General features: G+C 39.4%; 1 protein-coding gene across 7 annotated transcripts in view; it reads left to right on the top strand.

Annotated features, from left to right (window-relative positions):
• ELAVL4 (ELAV like RNA binding protein 4) overlaps positions 1–19,952 on the top strand; it is a 151,675-nt gene extending 131,723 nt beyond the window's left edge. For 5 of the 7 annotated variants that reach the window (XM_073643503.1, XM_073643504.1, XM_073643501.1 and 2 more), the window contains 4 exons: positions 1,752–1,905; positions 8,614–8,839; positions 14,438–14,476; positions 17,424–19,952. In XM_073643503.1, coding sequence (XP_073499604.1) covers positions 1,752–1,905; positions 8,614–8,839; positions 14,438–14,476; positions 17,424–17,751 — 747 coding nt within the window. In that variant the 3' untranslated portion in view covers positions 17,752–19,952. The remainder of the gene's footprint in view (positions 1–1,751; positions 1,906–8,613; positions 8,840–14,437; positions 14,477–17,423) is intronic. The other 2 variants (XM_073643507.1, XM_073643502.1) reach the window with 1 other exon arrangement.
• The last annotated feature ends 537 nt before the right edge of the window (positions 19,953–20,489 follow it).

Below are 20,489 nucleotides of genomic sequence, written 5' to 3'. Positions count from 1 at the left end.
TAGCCAGTAGGACAGCTTGAATATCTTGGAACTTGATTGAGGCTACTTAACCACCATTCGGACTATCCCGCGTTGCAACCTTTTAGTAATTTTTCTCTGTCATCCATGTCCAGGGAGAATAGCTACAGTGCCATGAGTTGTAATTTATTGATTATGTTGTGCACCGTAGACAAAGGAACATCAAGATCTCTGGAGATGGACTTGTAACCTTGAGATTGTTGATATTGTTCAACAATTTTGTCCAGCCCCTTTTTGAGGCTTTGTGTGAAATTATGTCTAATTTGCCTTTTTTTCAGTTTTTTTGTGTTGTTCCAATACACACAAAGGAAATAAACATGAGAAAAACAAAACATGTGTAATTGCAATAATTTTCTGGGAGAAATAATTCATTTTCTGGAACAATTTCAAGGGCACCAACACTTTTAGCCATGACTGTATATAACCCTTATGGCACTTCACACGTAGAGAAAATCCAGCAGATTTCCAGATTAAATTTTAAGAAATCTCATGCACTTTATGCGAAAAATATCTGCAATGTTAATTCACCAGCATTGGAACATGTCAATTTATCCTGGGAATGTTAGTAAATATCTCACCCTTGGCTTTATTGCATCATTTTTACACTCATATCCACATTTCCATTGTGGGAGGTTAGCAGCGGAAGTGCCCCATGGAAACGTACCCTTAGTCATGAAAACTAGAATATTGTCAATGGACTGCAAACTCATACTGATGTGGAAACTTAAGCTCAAAGCCACCTGAATGCATTAAGGGATCACATAAATAGCCGTCGTCAATTATAAAGTCTCTCCAAACCAAATGTATATTTTCTATCCGTGACTAATTCCTTGTCTCCAGTGTCATTGGTCCCCAAATAAGGTGCATCTGGATAACAATTGGCTGTCATTGTTGATTTACTCTTCTCAACATTCTCATATGATATTCTAATGCACAATGCCAAGTAGCTGTCACAAAGGGATAAAAAAAAAACATATATTGCCTATCCACCGCATAAGTAGAAATTTATGATTGCTGCTGACCCAGTGGGACCCCACATAATCATTAGAAGGGGGTTCCTTAAAATGGAGCGGTGGTAGCCCATGTGTACTACCATGCCACTCAATGTCTATGGCTTTTTAGTTTTGGCAACTAAATCATCATGATCTTTCTAAAATATTTTCTGTATCAGTTTCTCAAGGTTTTTAAGTTCTCTGCTTGCTGCAAATAATTGGGAACATGATAATGTGCTGCCTCGGTCAAGTGATGGTCACGCAGGTGCCAGGCTAGTTACAGTATAGTTTTTTATGGACAGGGACGTAACTATAATAGGTTCAGGGGTTACAAACGCACCCGGACCCTTGAGTTTAGGGGGCGCCAAAGGTCTCTTTGGACCATATGAAAAGCCCATTGCTGCTAAGGACTTGCAATAATTGGGGGCCCTGTTGGACCTTTTGCATCTGGGCCCACAAGCTCCAAGTTACGCCAGTGGCCGTGCACCTGTGTGACCATCACGGGACCAGGACAGAAGCCGTACATTCAATTAACACAAGCAGAGGCTTTGAAAACAGAAATTGGTTGATACCTAAAGTATATTAGAAACTGATATATTATTACACAATGAATATGTGTTATATGATGATACTGGAATACCCCTTTATAGTGAATGTTGCTCCAGCCATCTTGTACCTAACACCATATAATTTGTCTATTCTTTGCCAGTGATCTGATGACAAACTACTCATTTTTGTCAGGTTTCCTATGCCCGGCCCAGTTCCGCATCAATTCGTGATGCTAACTTGTATGTCAGCGGCCTTCCAAAAACCATGACGCAGAAGGAACTGGAACAATTATTTTCACAGTATGGCCGCATCATCACCTCAAGAATCTTAGTGGATCAAGTTACAGGTAAGTGATTTTTGAATTGGTTTTGTTGGTTATGGATCAATCAGGTTGTTCATAAATCTTGTGCATATAGAGCTAGCGGTCAACCATTATATGCTGCTGCTGCTAAGGGGCTGCCACAATTTGGTGTACACACAGGCTTGGACTGGCCCACAGGAAAACCGGAGAATCCTCCGGTGGGTCACCACCCTCTTATATGAGCAGTACTCGGCACAATATACTTGAACGGCAGCATCTTATTCATCTAACAATCTACCCAGTTCATTGTTATATAAATTTGTGATTGAGGATCATGTCACATTTGCATGTAGCTGAAAAGTGGGGTCCTGGAGTTTGTTACTGGTGGGCCCTTGGCACCCCAGTCTGACACTGCGTGGTGGGCACCATGAATCAGATCCTGCCTCCTTTCAGAAAAGAGTTTGAAGAGATGACCGAGGACTATAAGGAAAGACCTAAGTATTCCGACATGTGAGCGGTTTCTCCTCTTGCGGCTCTATCTGAGTGGGTTACTGGCGGGCCCTTGGCAACCCAATCCGACACTGAACACGTATAGCATGATCTTGCTTCAATGCTTTGGATTGAAAATAATGCCGATCCTTGCCATTCAATAGAAACTGCAGCATCTAAGCGGTTAAGCAGAATCTAAGCTTTTAGGAAGAGAGGTGAAACTCGCTCCATCACCCCATCTTCCCTAGTCCTCCCACCCCAATGATGCAATATATTTCAGTCTACTATATGAGTGATCCAGTTCATACATGTGCTTATCAAGCTGTGGTGCAAGTCTCACTGGTGATTAATAAGGTTAGGTGTATAACAAACCCTTTAGGGATGGAATTTCATATTAACAGTTTACCCAATCATTAGCCTCTGCCCCCTGATGAAGCCTGGTTAGATGAAACATGTCGGGGAGGCTATGAGTTATTCTTAATTATCTACAGTGGTCTTGTATATAATACTCACCATACGTACCCTTACAAAAATATAGTAACCAATGGACTTCAGCCATTTATTTAGGTAGGATATAATAGCAGATAGGGTAGTGTTACCCATAATATAGGAACCTAATAAAAACTAGCAATACAATGCAATACCACATTAGTGTTTTTAAATATTAGTTTCGACCATGTCTATTAACGAAAAATTCAAGTCAAGTTTTAATTTCAATCCCTTAAATTGGATTTTATTATCCTTTTGTTAAATTTTTAATATGAAGTCTCACCGTAGAGGCACCAACCAGTTTTGTTGAAGTAGCCATTTTGATTTTTTTTTAGTGGCCATATGCCGCAAAAGCTTTTCCCTGATTTCACAAATCTCTGGTATAGCAATATAACCAATGTACTTTGTACTTATTTTAATATCTATGGCACGCAAAAAAAAGTAAACTTTGGCATTTTTATCGCATTGTGAATGCTTTAAAAATAATCCAAAAATTGCAGAATGTCTATTGCCTCCCACCCCAACCAAAAAAAAATATCTAAAAGATTTCATATCCTTCAAAATGGTGCTTTAAAAAATACAAATCATCCTAAAAAAAATCAAACCGTTGTACTACTACGACAACAAAGAAATAAAAAAGGTATAAATCTCCAAAAACAGGGATAAAAATCAAAAAAAGATTGCAGCATCCCGAAAACCAAAATAGCCCACATCCTGAAATAGAATGTGTCATCAGAAAATTATTTAGTGTTTAAATTAGGATTTTGTGTTTAAATGTATTCTTTGAAAATTTTGAAAATTGTTTTTTTTCCAGTTTTCTACCATTATACATTATCAGCTGTATAACAGAAATCTAAAAATCTGTATAGCAGAAATCAGTAAAATGGAAATATTGTTCTCATCATACTGGCTACTATGCCATATATTTTAATCATACTTCCTGTTCTTTACAGATGACTTTTCAGCGGCCTTATTATCATACCAGGCAGCATTACAATGAATAATAACACCTCTATATACATTAGATAACACAGGATCCACCATTCGCCATAGGTGATGTCACAGCTCACCTCCTCCTCCTCCTCCTGTATAATGACTGATAACACCTCTATATACAGTAGATAACACAGGATCCACCATTCACAATAGGTGATGTCACAACTCACCTCCTCCTGTACAATGACTGACAACACCTCTATATACAGTATATAATAAAGGATCTACCATTCACAGTATGTGATGTCACAGCTCACCTCCTCTTCCTTCTGTACAATGACTGATAACACCTCTATATACAGTAGATAACACAGAATCCACCATTCACAATAGGTGATGTCACAGCTCACCTCCTCCTCTTCCTGCACAATGACTGATAACACCTCTATATACAGTAGATACCACAAGATCCACCATTTACAATAGATGGCACATCACATCTCCTCCCTCTCCTCCATAATGACTGATAACACCTCTATATACAGTAGATAACACAGGATTCACCATTCACAATAGGAGATGGACAGCTCACCTCCTCCCTCTCCTATACAATGACTGATAACACCTCTATATACATTAGATAACACAGGATCCACCATTCTTAATTGGTGATGTCACAACTCACCTCCCCCCCTTCCTGTGCAATGACTTATAACTAGGGATGAGCGGACCCATGGAAGATCGGGTTCTGGTACCTGACCCGAACTTTATTCCAAAGTTCGGTTTGGTTACCAGAACTATACCCAGACTTAAACCAGAACCCGAACCTCATTGAAAACAATGGGGACCCGAACTTTAGAGTTGGAAAATTCTCTCACTCTCTCTTTTTCTGCAACAGACTTCCCCCAGTACTTCAAACATTTCAACTGACTTCCGGGAGAAGTTTGTGCGCGGCGTTGAGCACCGGACACTGTCCGGTACAAACCCTGAATGTTTACCTTAGGGTTCTCCCATCTCTACTTATAACACCTCTATATACAGTAAATAACACAGGATCCACCATTCACAATAGGTGATGTCACAGCTCACCTCCTCTCCCTACTCTCAATGACTGATAACACCTCTATATACAGTAGATAACACATTTTCCACCATTCACAATGGGTGATGTCACAGCTCATCTCCTTCTCCTCCTGTCTTAACAATGACTTTTGTCCAGAGGGCATGCTCAGATTACAAGCTCAGGAGGCTTCTATACAAATGATAAGTGTCTAAGTCAGGCTATAAGTGCAGGAGAATAACAGGAAATAGTAGTCTAATTAATCCTGATGACCAGTCTGAAAATTGCAAATTTTTTTTATTTTCTTTAATATGGTGATACTAATAAAAAAAAAATATCAAACATTTTTTTTATCCAAGAGGTAACTTTTCTCCTTGTGTAGAGTGACATGTTAAGCATGTCACGGTGAGGAGAACTCTAGTGCCACCTATAGGAAGTACTTTTAGGATTTCTACTTCCTATAGGTGGCACTAGAGTTCTAGTTCTCTTCCTCTCTGAAGAGACAATTTGTATATTTCCCAGAGGAGCATTGTGACTCCTCACCTTGACATGCTTAACATGTCACTCTCCACAAGGAGAAACGTTACCCCTTGGGGTAACCCCCTTGATATTGACCTTTTAGGATTGCTACTTCCTATAGGTGGCAGCAGAGTTCTAGTTCTCTTCCTCTCTGAAGAGACAATTTAAACATTTTTTTTTTAAATGCTTAACTTAAACTAAATACTAGGTCATTTTTTATGACACATCCCTTAAAAACATGGAGCCTCCTACTGGACTGAAAAGCCAAAAATGAACAGGGATTTAAATGGCTAAGTGACAAGTTATACTGACTCTGTTCCTACAAACCGATATGTCAATCTGCTGAACTCCACCTGCTCTACAACATGATGCCATGACGAGAAGTTGACGTAGTTATTGTTGTCCTATCCACGTCAAGTTGTACCCCTAGTTCTAATAAAATTGACTTTTGAGTCCAAAAGGCATATATGCCAGAAGAACCCATTCTTCAACGAACAATAGTGCGTATAGTTTAATAAAAAATGGTTAAAACTACACATGACAACTTACTGAAGCTGGAATTATTTTATATATATATATATAAACAATTAGGAAAAAATAAACCTAATACGTTGGACATTTAAGGTGGTTCTCCCAGTTTATATAGTGATGTCAGGTTATTCCATCACTTTCTGGATAGTAAGGGTCAACTTCTAAGATCCCCCACTGTTCATGAAAAGCATAAGTGTAGTGTTTTTTTTCTTATTTTTAGGTTTTACTCTTGAATTCTGTGGAAGGATAAAGGAAAACATGGCAATCATACTTGTAATTATTATATTAGCATCTAGGAGTAAGGCTGGATTTACACTTTGTAATATTTTGCTGCATGACCTAGATCCGACCCACAGAACAACACATGCTTTACTGTGAATTGCTGCATTTTTGAGATAACATTATTGACCACACGGGTTTTATAGGTGAAATATGTTAAAGAAAATGTGTTTCAGATGTAAAAATCTTGTGGCCACAAACAACATCGCAAAATTCCCTGTAAAATTTGTGCACTTTGCTGACTCTTTTTAGCCTATGCAAACTACTGCAACATGCAAACATAGCCTTATCCTTAACTGGTGCAATTCCATCCAGTAATTTTTTTTTAACTTCTTAAAGAGGACCTTTCACCAGTTTGAGCATGTTAAACTGGCCACATCATGGAATAATGGCTGCAGAGTTGAGTAAAATTTTAATTGGTTTAAATTCCATTGCGGAGTTATTAGTTTGTAAAATTTATTTGCTAATTTTTGCTAAGACTAAGGGGTTACTTTTTTATCCTGCATGAAGTTGCCCAATTATAAGAATGAGGCGTCATGCAGGGCAATAAAAGAACACGCCGCCAGAGAAGCATAGAACAGGCTTTCTCCTGTGAGGCATGGGAGGTTAGTAGAACAGAGCTGTGTGTCATTACAAACACCTCCTGCAGCTCTCCTCACAGCGCTTTCAGCTTTGTTCTACTCTCCCTCACCACACCGACTGCTGTAAAATGAGAGAAGCAAGAAGTGTTTGTAATGATACACAGCTCTGCTCTACCACGGTTTTTCACCAGTTTGACCATGTTAAACTGGCCAAATGAATTAACAATTTATCAGCTCTGCAGCCACTAGTCCATGATTTGGCCAGTTTAACATGCTCAAACTGGTGAAAGGCTGTGCTCATATGATGCTCTACTGATGCATTTTTTGCTGGTATTTCCAACATGGAAAAATCACAATATTTTAGCCACATTGTCATGGTAAAAAATGTGTCGTAAAAGCACTATCTGAACATCTATTTCTTCCAAGAGTCTTTTTTTTTTGTTCCGTCAACATAAAAGTATAACAGCTTGTTTTTTTTGTCGGACAAGTCTTAGTTTTCAATTATACTATTCACTTTATCATATAATGTGCTGGGAAACAGTAAAAAATTCTAAGTGGGGTGAAACTGTGAAAAAAATGCAATTTCGCTGTTATTTTTGGTGTTTTGTTCAGTAAAAATGACCGACTTGGCCATATGATTCTTCATACCAAATGTATATAGTTTTACAGTATATCATTTCTTATATTTTAGTGGTTGAAAAATTCTGTATTTTTTAGTAAACAAAATTTGATTGGTTCCCCCTTTTTCTGAGACCCAGCCCTTTTTTTTATTTTTCTGTCAATGGAGCTTGATTTTTTGTTGGCAAGATGTAGTTTTCATTTTTACCATTTTAAGATACATAAAATGTCTTGTTTATGTTTATAGCATTTTTGGAGGAAGTACTGTATTCGAAGCATTGCAAGGTCTTGAGTTTACCTTATAGTTTAATTAATGTTATATTTTGATAGATTGGACTTTTACAGATGAGTTGGTACCAAAAAATGCCCATTTTTGTTTTCTCTATTTTCGCAAGGGGAAAAAGGTGTATTTAGCTTTTTTTAATTACTTTCTTAATTTTTTTTTGTATTTTCATTTTATTTTTTGGTCCCTTTTAGGTCCATTTTTTTGGTCGCTTACCTGGAATAATTTGGTCACTTGTACTATACCCCAGTATTAGCTAGATAAAAAATGCAAGAACGCAATAGAGTCTTATCCAAGTAATAAAGGAGGATAAATAAGTAGTTTGCTCACCTTGAAGTGTTGTGTAAAACACAACCACTAGAATAGCGTATATTCCAACTGCTGCAGCTTCCAATAAACCGTATACAACTTTTCCAAGGGTGATGGAAGTAACCTGCGATGATGGATAAATGACAATTGTGAAGGAGTCGGAGTGACTCTGAAACGCGTTGACGTTAAACCGTCATCCAACATTTCAGCGTGGCTTGTCATTTATCTATCAGCGCAGGTTACTTCCATATCCAGTATTGCAGTATATAGTAAAAATCATGATCTGCTTTGAAGCCCCCAGAAGCGCCAAGATGGCTGCAATGGGAACCTTCACTGCTGTAAGAGGCAAGTGCTGGCTGTATAACACAGAAGGCAGGCACCTGTCCTCTATGGAGCGGTCTAAAGTCCTGAGCTTTTTCCATGGATCTGTACCCGCTCTAGGACGTAATAGTACATAATGGGCCGGTAAGGAGTTAAAGGGGTTGCAGGAGAAAACAAAATAAAGCCTATTCTTTCTTAAAAACACAATACCAGCAACAACCAACACCCCAAAGATGGGTCACGCTATCTTTATTATTTAGACTGATATGTATTGACCAATACTAAAGGTAAAAGCTGTTGAGGTTTTAAGGAAAGGACTCACAATCTTTCCTTTTCAGGTGTGTCTCGGGGAGTCGGATTTATTCGTTTTGACAAGAGAATAGAGGCCGAGGAAGCCATAAAGGGTTTGAATGGACAGAAGCCAAGTGGAGCAACTGAACCGATAACTGTGAAATTCGCCAACAACCCCAGTCAGAAAACCAGCCAAGCGCTACTGTCCCAGCTCTACCAGTCCCCCAACAGGCGCTATCCGGGCCCTCTCCACCACCAGGCTCAGCGGTTCAGGTAACTAGAAGCCCAATCCAGTCACTTATATACAATTCTGTTCGTAGCCTTTAATCATTAATGTACTGAATATTCTATCGTTTCACTAATCACCTTATAATAAATCACTCATTTTAATTCAATCCAATAAGAGCAGCGAGGCCTGGTAAGACATATGTAGCGACAGCACAAGACGTTGTTTATGCTAATATCTGTATCTTCTGTCATTGATTTGTTGGCTAGTTTCCTCATCTGTATAGTAAGCGATTACTTACTGTACGACTGGCTGGAAAATATGCAAATAAAGACCAAAGTGTCTGGATATGCAGCACTCATACAATGAAAAATGTGCGCTGCTGAAAAACCAGAAGAGACCATTTTCCTTTTGCTCTAGTGTTATTAATTCCCACGTCTGCAGCATTAAAAGGGTTAATTCAATTTTATTTTTTGTTTTATTTTTTTTTACCGTGGAAAGAGGGTAATACGGTGTAAGTGAGGATGTCTCCTTATCTCTGTGTAAGATAGATTGATTATTCACTCAGACCCGCTCAAAGGCCCATTTTATTCAAGGCTGAGAACTAATCTTCTGCCACGTTTCAGAAGGTATTGATCAACCTCTCTCCGATATTCTCCTGTGGTGCTTCAGAGAGCTGGCAGGCAGAGCTGGGAAGCCGAAATCCTTTACTGGTCATCATTTTTTAATATCTGTGCATGCAGAGCCTGGAAAAAAAAAAAAGATTAATTATTGCTTGCCTTCTTCCTAAAATGTATAACTATTTTTGGTGAGCACTACCCCCTCCTCCCCTTCCTGCCTCTTCGTCAAACCCTCCAAAAATGTAACATCCTGTACTGTATTCTGAAACGGTTCCAAAAATGGAGCAACTGGCGAAATCATCTCAATTCTGACAGCCGAGGACCAAAAATGCATGAACCATTATTCTCTGTCGATCAGGGAACAATTCAGGCAGTACATATAATCAGGGGCGGACACAGACTGTAGTGGGCCCCTGTGCAAGAAATTTTTTGGCCCCCCCCCCCCCTGCGCTTCATAAGGCAACAAAGTTATCTAAACATAACCCCCCCCCCATGTGCATCTCTCGCCCCCCCATGTGCATCTCCCATCCCCCCCGTGCATCTCCCATCCCCCCCATGTGCATCTCTCATCCCCCCATGTGCAGCTCTCATCCCCCCCCCATGTGCAGCTCTCATCCCCCCCGTGCATCTCCCATCCCCCCCATGTGCATCTCTCATCCCCCCCATGTGCATCTCTCAACCCCCCCCATGTGCATCTCTCATCCCCCCCCATGTGCATCTCTCATCCCCCCCACTCCTAGTTAACTACTTGTATTTAAAACAAATAAAACTTGTTATACTTACCCCCATGCGATCCCTGCAGAATCCTGGCGCTCGTCCACGTCGCTGCCACCAGACGGTGCCACATGCATAGCCATCAGCTTTTGTTTTGGCCAAAAGATTTTTAAAGCCGCCACCACGATAAGGTAGACTCTTCTGGCAGGGCCCTACTCTAACCTATTAAAATTTTCTTAAAATATCCAATACTCTTTTTAGATATATTTTTATTTAGTTTTCTTTAAGGGAATGTGTCATATACATTTTTTTTTAAAAATGACCAATAATACCACATACAGGGAATACTGCCACACCATGACCAGACCACATATTACCACAACATAGTGACCGAATAATACCACACAGAAGGGGGAAAAACTGCCACACCATGACCAGACCACATATTACCACCACATTACTAATATTACCACCACATTACTAATATTACCATAAGTGTCATTATGCACGGGAGCTCTATACATGGTATGTATAATGTAAGTGTCCAGGTAATCTAGTGATCACCAGTGACATTATACACAGGAGCTCTGTATATAGTGTCAGTGTACAGGTAATACAGTGATCACCAGTGACATTATACACAGGAGCCCGGTACATAGTATATAGTGTAAGTGTACATGTAATGCACTGACTCACTGGTGACGTCTCTAGGTGAAGTCCTTCAGCTACGCTTTTCTCCTTCATCCAGCACAGACCGCCATTACGTCTTCCAGCCAGGACTCGTCTCTGCATAAAATAACACAGTTATCTAGAGCACATTCCCCAACTTCTACATTACGCAGCTGAATACAGACGTGTATCCACCATCAATATATGGTTAGTTATTATACAACCTACCATTCCAAATATAAATTGTAATCCACCACGGTGCCCCCATTAACTGTAAATAGGCACTTAATATATAATTTAATTAGAACCTCTACTCTTTCCGCCAATTTGTTACCAGTTACACTCCTGCATCCGCAACGCCCCCTACTCTATACTTCCTGCTCCCCGCATTCATTATTTACATGCACCCCCTGCCCCAATTCATTATATCATGTCCTGCTCTCCCCACCCCATCATCATTTATCATTTACTGTCCCCCACCCCACATTCATTATGTGCAGCTCATTATCCCCCTACTCCCAATTCCCCCATGTGCAGCTCATTTTCTCCCAATTCCCCCATGTGCAGCTCTCACCCCCCCATGTGCACATCTCTCACCCCCCTCCCCCACATGTGCCCCTCTCTCATCCCCCTCCCCCACATGTGCCCCTCTCTCATCCCCCTCCCCCACATGTGCACCTCTCTCATCCCCCTCCCCCACATGTGCACCTCTCTCATCCCCCTCCCCCACATGTGCACCTCTCTCATCCCCCTCCCCCACATGTGCACCTCTCATCCCCCTCCCCCACATGTGCACCTCTCATCCCCCCTCCCCCACATGTGCACCTCTCTCATTCCCCCTCCCCCACATGTGCACCTCTCTCATCCCCCTCCCCCACATGTGCACCTCTCTCATCCCCCTCCCCCACATGTGCACCTCTCATCCCCCTCCCCCACATGTGCACCTCTCATCCCCCTCCCCCACATGTGCACCTCTCTCATCCCCCTCCCCCACATGTGCACCTCTCTCATCCCCCTCCCCCACATGTGCACCTCTCTCATTCCCCTCCCCCACATGTGCACCTCTCTCATCCCCCTCCCCCACATGTGCACCTCTCATTCCCCTCCCCCACATGTGCCCCTCTCTCATCCCCCCCCATGTGCACATCTCTCATCCCCCTCCCCCACATGTGCACATCTCTCATCCCCCTCCCCCACATGTGCACCTCTCTCATTCCCCTCCCCCACATGTGCACACCTCTCATCCCCCTCCCCCACATGTGCACCTCTCATCCCCCTCCCCCACATGTGCACCTCTCTCATTCCCCTCCCCCACATGTGCACCTCCCATTCCCCCCACTCCTAGTAAATTGTATTTAAAAAAAAAAAAAAAAACTTGTTATACTTGCCCCCATGCGATCCCTGCAGAATCCTGGCGCTCGTCCAAATCGATGACACCAGGTTCTCCTGACTTCCGGTCATGTGACGGTGCCGTCACATGACCGGAAGTCAGGGGAATCATGAAAGCGCTGCCGCAGCAGCGCAGCGCTGAGATGTTCCGGCCCCGGCGCTTAGCATGGGGCCGGGGGCCCCATGAGGAGAGAGACGCACAAGAGGGGGGCCCCCAAGGGGGCCCCTACCGGCTGGGCCCCATACTGGAGTCAGGGCAGTCATGCCCTGATGGCGGCCCTGCTGGAGGCTGAAGGGGCCCCCTCTCCCTCGGGGCCCCCGTTCAATGAACCGGCTGCACGGGCGGTAGTTCCGCCCCTGCATATAATTAACATTTTCTGACTTTGAGATGAAAAAGGCAAATTGACGGCAGACTGTGGAGCTATTTTGCACATTTTTGCATATTAACTCAATGTCATGTGTTCCTCTATAAAGTATTTGTAATTAAGAAATATTAATGAAAACCACATTCTTACTAAATGAGCAGGGACAATTTTTGTAAGGGGTCTTATACCTCATTTAAAAGATACCTGTCACCAGGTCAAAAGTTTCACTTTTTGCTCTTATTTTATTCTCGCTGCCCCCCTAAGTATTATGTTTTTTATTGTTTTTTTAATCCGTCATCTAGTTCCTAGAGATATGGGCCTTTTTTTCAGTGCTAATTTCTATAGTCTTTATCAAGGGGGTGGTGCTCATAGGGTAATAATGCAAAGCAGCCTAAAGACACCCTCCCCATATAACCACGTGGGCCATGCCCCCTTGGTAAAGTCCATAAAAAACAGCATTAAATAAAAAGATCCATATCTCTGGAATCATATGTCGGAATTAAGTTACAAAACATATTTGAAACACAATAGGACATGAGACTATGTCCAATAGATGACTTGCGCACATTCCATCAGTAATGAGTGCCAGGGTGGCAAATACATCCCACATCCCAATTAAACTGCTGGGATTAGTGTGGTCTCCAATCTAGCCATCTAACCCCTTAAAAGTCTATAGCAACAGCAGCATCTAAGGGGTTTGACAAAGGACTCCCTCTGTTAGCACACAGGCATCCCGAAATGTGATTGCCGCTTCTGATGAGTTTCCTCGTACGAGAAAAACTGACCAAATTTCATCAGTGATTTCAGTCATAGTTTCATCAGAGTTATATCAGATTTTGGTCTGAATTTCATCAAATTTTTCGTACCTGAAAAGTTCCTCCACTTTCTCCTAATAGTCCATGAAAGTTGGACCACACTACATTGTCCATAGATTTGCTTTGCCAGTTTTGATCCGACACTCGGATCAATATCTGATTTGTCTTCGCAACTTTTCATGGACTGACCAGTCCAAGAAAAATCATGGACATGTGAACGGCCCTATATACTACTAAAGGTACGAGCGCTATACAAAAAACTAATGTCTGAGTGAGGCCTAACTCTGGAGTCCTGACCAAAGCCCCAGGCTAGCCAGAGGCATCAGTCTATTTATTAAGCCTTGCTTTAGACCTAATATAGCCTGTCAATAAAGCTTAAGTGACTTTATGATCTTCCTGTTGCATTACCAATATAGCCCTAGCCTAACAACAGTCTTAAGAGTTGTCCAGTGAAAAGCGGTTACCACCTATCCAGAAGATAGGTGATAACTTGTTGATCGGTGGTTGTCTACCCATGTGGTTCCCCACTGATCGGCAGAATGGGAACATTTATCACTGTTAGAATGGATCGACAGTGCACATGCTCATCCACTGCTCCATTCGTTACCCATGGGACTACCAAGCATTGCATTTGGATTTTTCAGCCTCATAGAGAATTAATGGTCAACTGACCTGCTGCTCCATTTTGTAATTAAAATTTCCCAATCTGCCAATTAGTAAGCGTCTCAGCAGCGGGACGCGCACTGGACAACCCCTTTAAGTAGCACAAACTAACCGTCTTCAGTGGTGGCCTGTTCAGAAGTAATAACAACTCGCCAAAGTCAACCTCTAGCCAAGGCCTAATGTGCAGAGCAAGTGTAAAAAGACGGCATGTTACATTTCTGGATATATTTTTTTTTGTTGGGGAGTATGAAATACGACTTGATTGACTCCTACAGGCTGAAGCGCTATCCGCCTAATCAAATGGTAGAAGATTTGTCTTTCTGTTGAAAAGGGACGTCATTAATAACAGCTCCATTGAGCTCTCTTACCATCTGTAAGACATTAACCCAAAGACACTCCTTCTCTTTCAGGCTGGACAATTTGCTTAATATGGCCTATGGCGTTAAGAGGTAATTAGAATTTTACAGAATGCCAGATGTCCATGTTGGCACAGATTGGCGCTATAATTTATTTCTTTTCTGTTTGTTTTGTTATGTTTTTTTTCAATCCACTAACTTTATTTGTGTTTGTTTAATTGCTCTTTTTTTCCCCACCAGCATGTGACATTCTGTTCTTTTACGTTGGGACTTATGTTGGTTTTCATTTATGAAGATGCCAGTACATTGTGGTGTTCCATATTTTTTTCACTATTTTGTTTTTTTTTCACAGGTGGGCTTCATTGACAGTTAAGGTGCCACAGTTACACTGGTTGTTAGACGTACTCATGAAGGGTAGTTAAAGAGGTATTCCCATCTCAAACACTTGAAGCATATCCACATATCAGTGACTCTAGGTGGACAGCCACCTCTCTTTTACAAAAATGGACTCTGTTCTGTTCTGTTAGTGCAGGTCCCATCAATATATCAGAGATTCATAGCATATCCTGTGGATAAGTCATACCGTAAATGATGGGAATATTCCCATAAGAGTAGGATCACAGTAGCCAGTTTATTGCATTTCTATAATTATGCCCCTGTGCTAAGAGCGAGCAGAGGTTACAGGGGCACTCAGACCCTGGCATCTGAGGGCACACAAAGCCCTTTGGCACATAAGTTGACCAGTGGTGGTGCTGAAAGATCGGTACAGAGATTGGGTTGGAGCCCAAGAGCTTCAACTGACGTATCGGTATTAATAGGCAGCAGCGTCTCCAATATTATGACTGATCCGTGGAGCTGTTGGCACCTTAACTGTCACAAAGTTTTCTTTTATTTGCAGGTGTAATGATTATTATAAAATGTTTAGATTATTTGATTTGTTTTGTTTTTTTACATTCTGTACACCTCTCCAAACATGCCTTATAAATGCAATGAAGCTTGCAATTTTAATTGATACAAACGAACTTTATAAACAACCTGTAGTCAGAAAATTCAACATTCATTTTTTAGTTTGGTTACAATGCAAAATGTCATCTCTAATTGTCCACAATATTGAATCTTGATGTCATTATCAGCAATCCGGCTGACAAATAATGTGGCGTGTTTTTGGTCCAAGGTCAATTCAAGGGCAACTAAGGCATGTACAGAAAAGACAGAATTTTCTAGTTAATGAAACCGTCCATTAATTTTTAGAGCAACGTATATATTCTGTTCTTCCGTCACAACGACAACTCAAGTCATGATACTGGTCCAAGTTAAAAAAAAAAAAAATGAAAAAAAAAAAATCAATATATTCCCTAATATACAGGACTCACTTTATATTATTCTAGGTATAAAGGATAGCATAATCTTAAAAAAAGAAAAACATTTTAAAAAAATTACAAAAAAATTATAAAAATGTTAAAAAATAAAATACACTGCAATCACATAAATATCTATTCAGATTAAAGAAAGCTGTTGGGGACAGTCATTGGATCTAACAGGTTCCCTATTTGAAAAGCAAACAAAAAAATTAAAATGGTTTTCCAGTTTGAAAAAAAGTTGTTCGTAAAGGCAAAAAAAGCTAAAACTTACTTTCGTACTTGAATTAAGAAATATCTAGTCATTTCAATGTTTTATTTATCCCTTTTATTCCTTTCTCAGCATTGTGACCACTTATGTGTGTGAAGGGGACTGGCTGAATGGTTAATTTCAATAACTAAGCCCACCTCTTTCTCTGTCATGACTAATGGGTTCTGACTTAGCTATTGAAATGAATCAGTCAGCCAGTTCCCTTCATATATATCATTGGTCGTGTGCTCTCATGGGAGAGATGCCGAAACCCAGGTCGGTGCTAATATCTTAAGATAATGCAACTTTCTCAATTTAGGTTAACAACTTTTTTTCAAAATGGACAGTCCCTTTTAAAGTCTTAATACCACACATACCTACATAGGTCAGGTTTATCGAAATGTGATTTTCCCATGAATATGGTAAGAAAAAGTTGAAACAAACCTATAGAAAAATTTTACAAACACATAAGGGCCCAGTACTTAAGCTTTTTCTGCCACTTTTCTGGAGCTACACAGTCAAATTATGTGACTTTTGGTATTTTTACTCCAGCATAGACTAGTCTGGGCCAACAGTCACTAAAATTTATGCCACACAAGTGAAGTAAATTCTATCAGAAATATATTCCCGTCTACGAACAGTGCTCTTGTTCTGATACTGTTATCAGTAGCCAAGAGATGTGCCAAACTCAATAAAAGGCACCAACTTTTGTCGGTGAACTCTGGCTCAAGACTGGTGTACAAAACACTAGTCTTGATGAATTCCCACCATAAACTTGACAAACCCATTTGTTTTTTTTTACCTTGAGAAAGACGCTGGTCCAGCGAAAAAACGCATTGGAACAATAAAGAAACACAAAACGCTTCTCATTTACAGCCCATTCAACGTGATATCATCCTCCTCTACTCTACTAAAACCCAGTAGCGAGGCTACAATAATACTATAGCAGCTAAAATATATATTTTTTAAGGGCTTGCTCACAAATATATAAGGAAAGGGAATTACCTGTAAAATAAAAGCCCGCTAGAAGAGTACAAGGACCCAAATGTGGTGCTTTTCTTTCTACTCAGAAATTAGATTTATCGTTTCACCTGAAGGTATATGGCACACAATGTACCTGTAGGCACGACTGATGGCTTTATAAGACATCTGATATATATAAAAAAAGACAAAAAAAAGGAACAGTCGGTTCCCCTCTGGATATATCTGAACTAGACCTAAGGATTAGTTTGATCTGACACTATTTAGTAGTAATACTATTTACTGGAAATGTGTACAAAATTGTCTTTATTCTTATTATTATCATCATTATTTTACTTATTTGACTTTTTGAACGCTAAGATTGGGACGTGAGCGTATAACTTTTTTTTTCCTTTTACCGTGACTTTTATATTATCTTATAATTGATGATCTCTACTTTCTCTCCATCTAGGTTTTCTCCAATCACTATTGATGGAATGACAAGCCTGGTTGGAATGAACATCCCTGGGCACACGGGTACCGGCTGGTGTATCTTTGTTTACAACCTCTCTCCCGACTCAGATGAGAGCGTCCTTTGGCAGCTTTTTGGCCCATTTGGGGCAGTCAACAACGTCAAAGTCATCCGTGATTTCAACACCAACAAATGCAAGGGATTTGGCTTTGTCACAATGACCAATTATGATGAAGCAGCTATGGCTATTGCCAGCCTTAATGGATACCGCCTGGGAGACAGAGTTCTGCAGGTTTCCTTTAAAACCAACAAAACCCACAAGTCTTGAATTTCTAGCCTATCTACATCAACCTGTTCACGAACAAAAAGAAGACGGAAAATTTAAAAAAACAAAACAAAAAACAGACTCTCGATGGCTTATAACCAACCATGGACTTTATAAGCCAATGTTGCCTAAGTATTACCATTGGATATCCTGTGATAAACCGGAAAGGATTTTATAATGCTTAGAAAAAAGAAAATAAGAAAAAAAAAACTTTGATGCATTGAATGTTCTTTCATAGCTGTTGTCGTTGAATATAATATACATAGATTACAATGAGCAGGGCTTTTTTAACCCAGCCGGCTAGTTTTACACCTTCTTTGAAGGTGGCTGTTTTTAAGATGACCATGAGTTCATTTGAAGAAGTAAAAAAAAATAAAAATAAAAAAATTATTAAAAAAAAACTTGAAAAAAAAAGAATTTTTACAAATGTAACACTATAAAGAAAAGAAAAAAGTGCGTTTTTTCTTTTCTTTTTCAGCTTTCTTTTCTGTTCACTGAATAAATCCTTTCAGATTAGTGACCGGTTCCCCCCCCCCCAACACTCCTTTCCTGATGTCCTTTTAGTGTGGGAATATAGCAAAGGTTCTGACACTCAAAGGGTAATTTAAAAAAAAAAAACAACAAAAAAGAAACAATATAGTCATTTTGTGCAAAAAGGGAACAAAAAATAATGACTTTTGCATTCAATTGTATTGTTTCTTGATGTAGGTGTTGAAAGGAGATTTCTGAGGGGTGACCATTAAAGGTCAGAATACCTGATGACGCAAAACAATTTAAATAAATGAACAATGTTGCCAAAGAGTTTGTCTCTTTGCTGAAAATGGGTTTCCAGAAAAATCTATTTTTATAAAAATATAAAGAATTTTTACAAGAGAATCTGGATTTGAGAAAAAAATAAAATAATATTTTGACTGGCTAATTTAGGGGAAAATTGACAACTTTGTCATTCATACTGCACTGGTAACTTTTTAGAGAACAAGATATGTTTTAAATTGGATTCGTAGAATGTTTTTTGAAAGATGGGTTACAAACAGTTGGTCTTCGTATCTTTTCATAGCATAATGCAAACTATACTATTGAGTGAGGGAGAGTGTACTACACAGGTCCCCCCCAAAAAAAACCACAGTCAAAACCCAAATCAAGCAAGAGGTGCATTGCAAGACAATTTTTTTCTTTAAGTCATCAGTATGGGATATCTGCAGAACAAAAGAAAACTTTTTTTGTTTTTGTTTTTATTTTTCGTTTTTGTTATTTTATTTTGGGTGGGGCAAAAAAAACTTCCTTAGTTTGAGCTGTAGGTGCTACAAAATCATTTACATATCTTAGTATCATAGTTAAATGTAATGTGTTTAGAATAATAAAAGGAAACCATTTGCTTTAAATTTGTTAAAAAAAAAAAAAGAAGAGTTTTCGAGTTCACTTTACGGCCCAATTCCAATATAACGGGGCTGCGTTGGCACATTTTAAAACACTGTTTTTATGTTGCTTGCAACACGTATTTATTTAATTGCTGATGTAATGCATTTGGCCAATATCAATTATAGCAGGTTTGGCTAGTCTATTTATTTGTTTACTTAAACTATGGGAAGAAGCATATTATTGTGTCATTTCTTGTGTGTGTACGTGTATATATAATATAAATATATATATATAAAGTTATTTTCTTTTTTTGAATTTCTGTTAATTTATTATTAAGTTGTACTCCTTTGCTAGTTCTGTTTGTATATGTCTTAAAATGTTTTTCTTATGATACTTGATTGACAAAGCGTATCAAGGTAACTTGTGTAAAAATATTGTTTGATATGTTGTCATGTTTGTCGTGAATATTTTTTCTTAATGCACAGTAGAAACAAACAAACGAAAAAAAGATTAAAAAAAAAAAAACTGGGTCTTTATTTTTAATGTTCTTCTGATGGATACAAGAACAGAGCTATGGGCTAAAGACGAAGGAAGAATCGGCTCTCCCACATCCAGTGCACTGATAATTTTAGTATGTTTGTGCTCTGTACCGTTCTATATTTTAAAAAATAAAACATAATAAAAAATGTTCTGCTCTTCCCTGAGTACTAGGAAAAGTTACTCGCTATGCATAATCTAGTTGATAGTTAAAATTTGCTATTGCTTTTTCTTGTCTTGTTATATCAAATCTTTTCAATACAAGTTTAGTCTTAATGGTAATAAAACGTTGTTATGGTTATATATAACGTGCTTACTTTGTGTATTTTGTTAAACAAAACGGGAGTTTTATAAATATTTGTTTACCTCGTTTGAAGAATCACAATCGTAGACAGAATGGAAATATTGGTAATGATCACCGCTAGAATGGTTAACTTAAAGGGCTCGTGCACACGGTCGTATTTTCGGTTCCGTGAAAAAAACAGGTTACACTGGAACCGATGCTATTCAATGGGGCCGTGCAGACGAGCAATTTTTTTTCACTGACTGAATGTGCGGTCAGGATGCACTAGTTTCTTTTTAAAGGGAACCTGTCACTAGTTTTTTTCATGTCTGAACTAAGATTACCACCTTAATCAGCGCTTGTGCTGCATTCCATAAAGTTACAAACGGGACAAAAAAAAAATGACCAGAAAGTCTAGAATCCAAGTATACGTTTAAAAAAAATGTATATATTTATTAAGGATCAGGAAGATAACAAAAACATACAACAAGGCAGGGGCGCACATGCAAATAATATTCAAAAGGACAATGCCAAAATTAGGGATGCCCGGATAAATGTAGCA

The sequence above is a fragment of the Phyllobates terribilis genome, unplaced genomic scaffold, assembly GCF_046119375.1.
Source record: "Phyllobates terribilis strain yellow unplaced genomic scaffold, ASM4611937v1 Scaffold_8__6_contigs__length_399053987, whole genome shotgun sequence".
Taxonomy (NCBI): Eukaryota; Metazoa; Chordata; class Amphibia; order Anura; family Dendrobatidae; genus Phyllobates; species Phyllobates terribilis.
The sequence above is the reverse complement of the archived record's forward strand: the minus strand, read 5'-3'. Positions and strand labels throughout refer to the sequence as shown.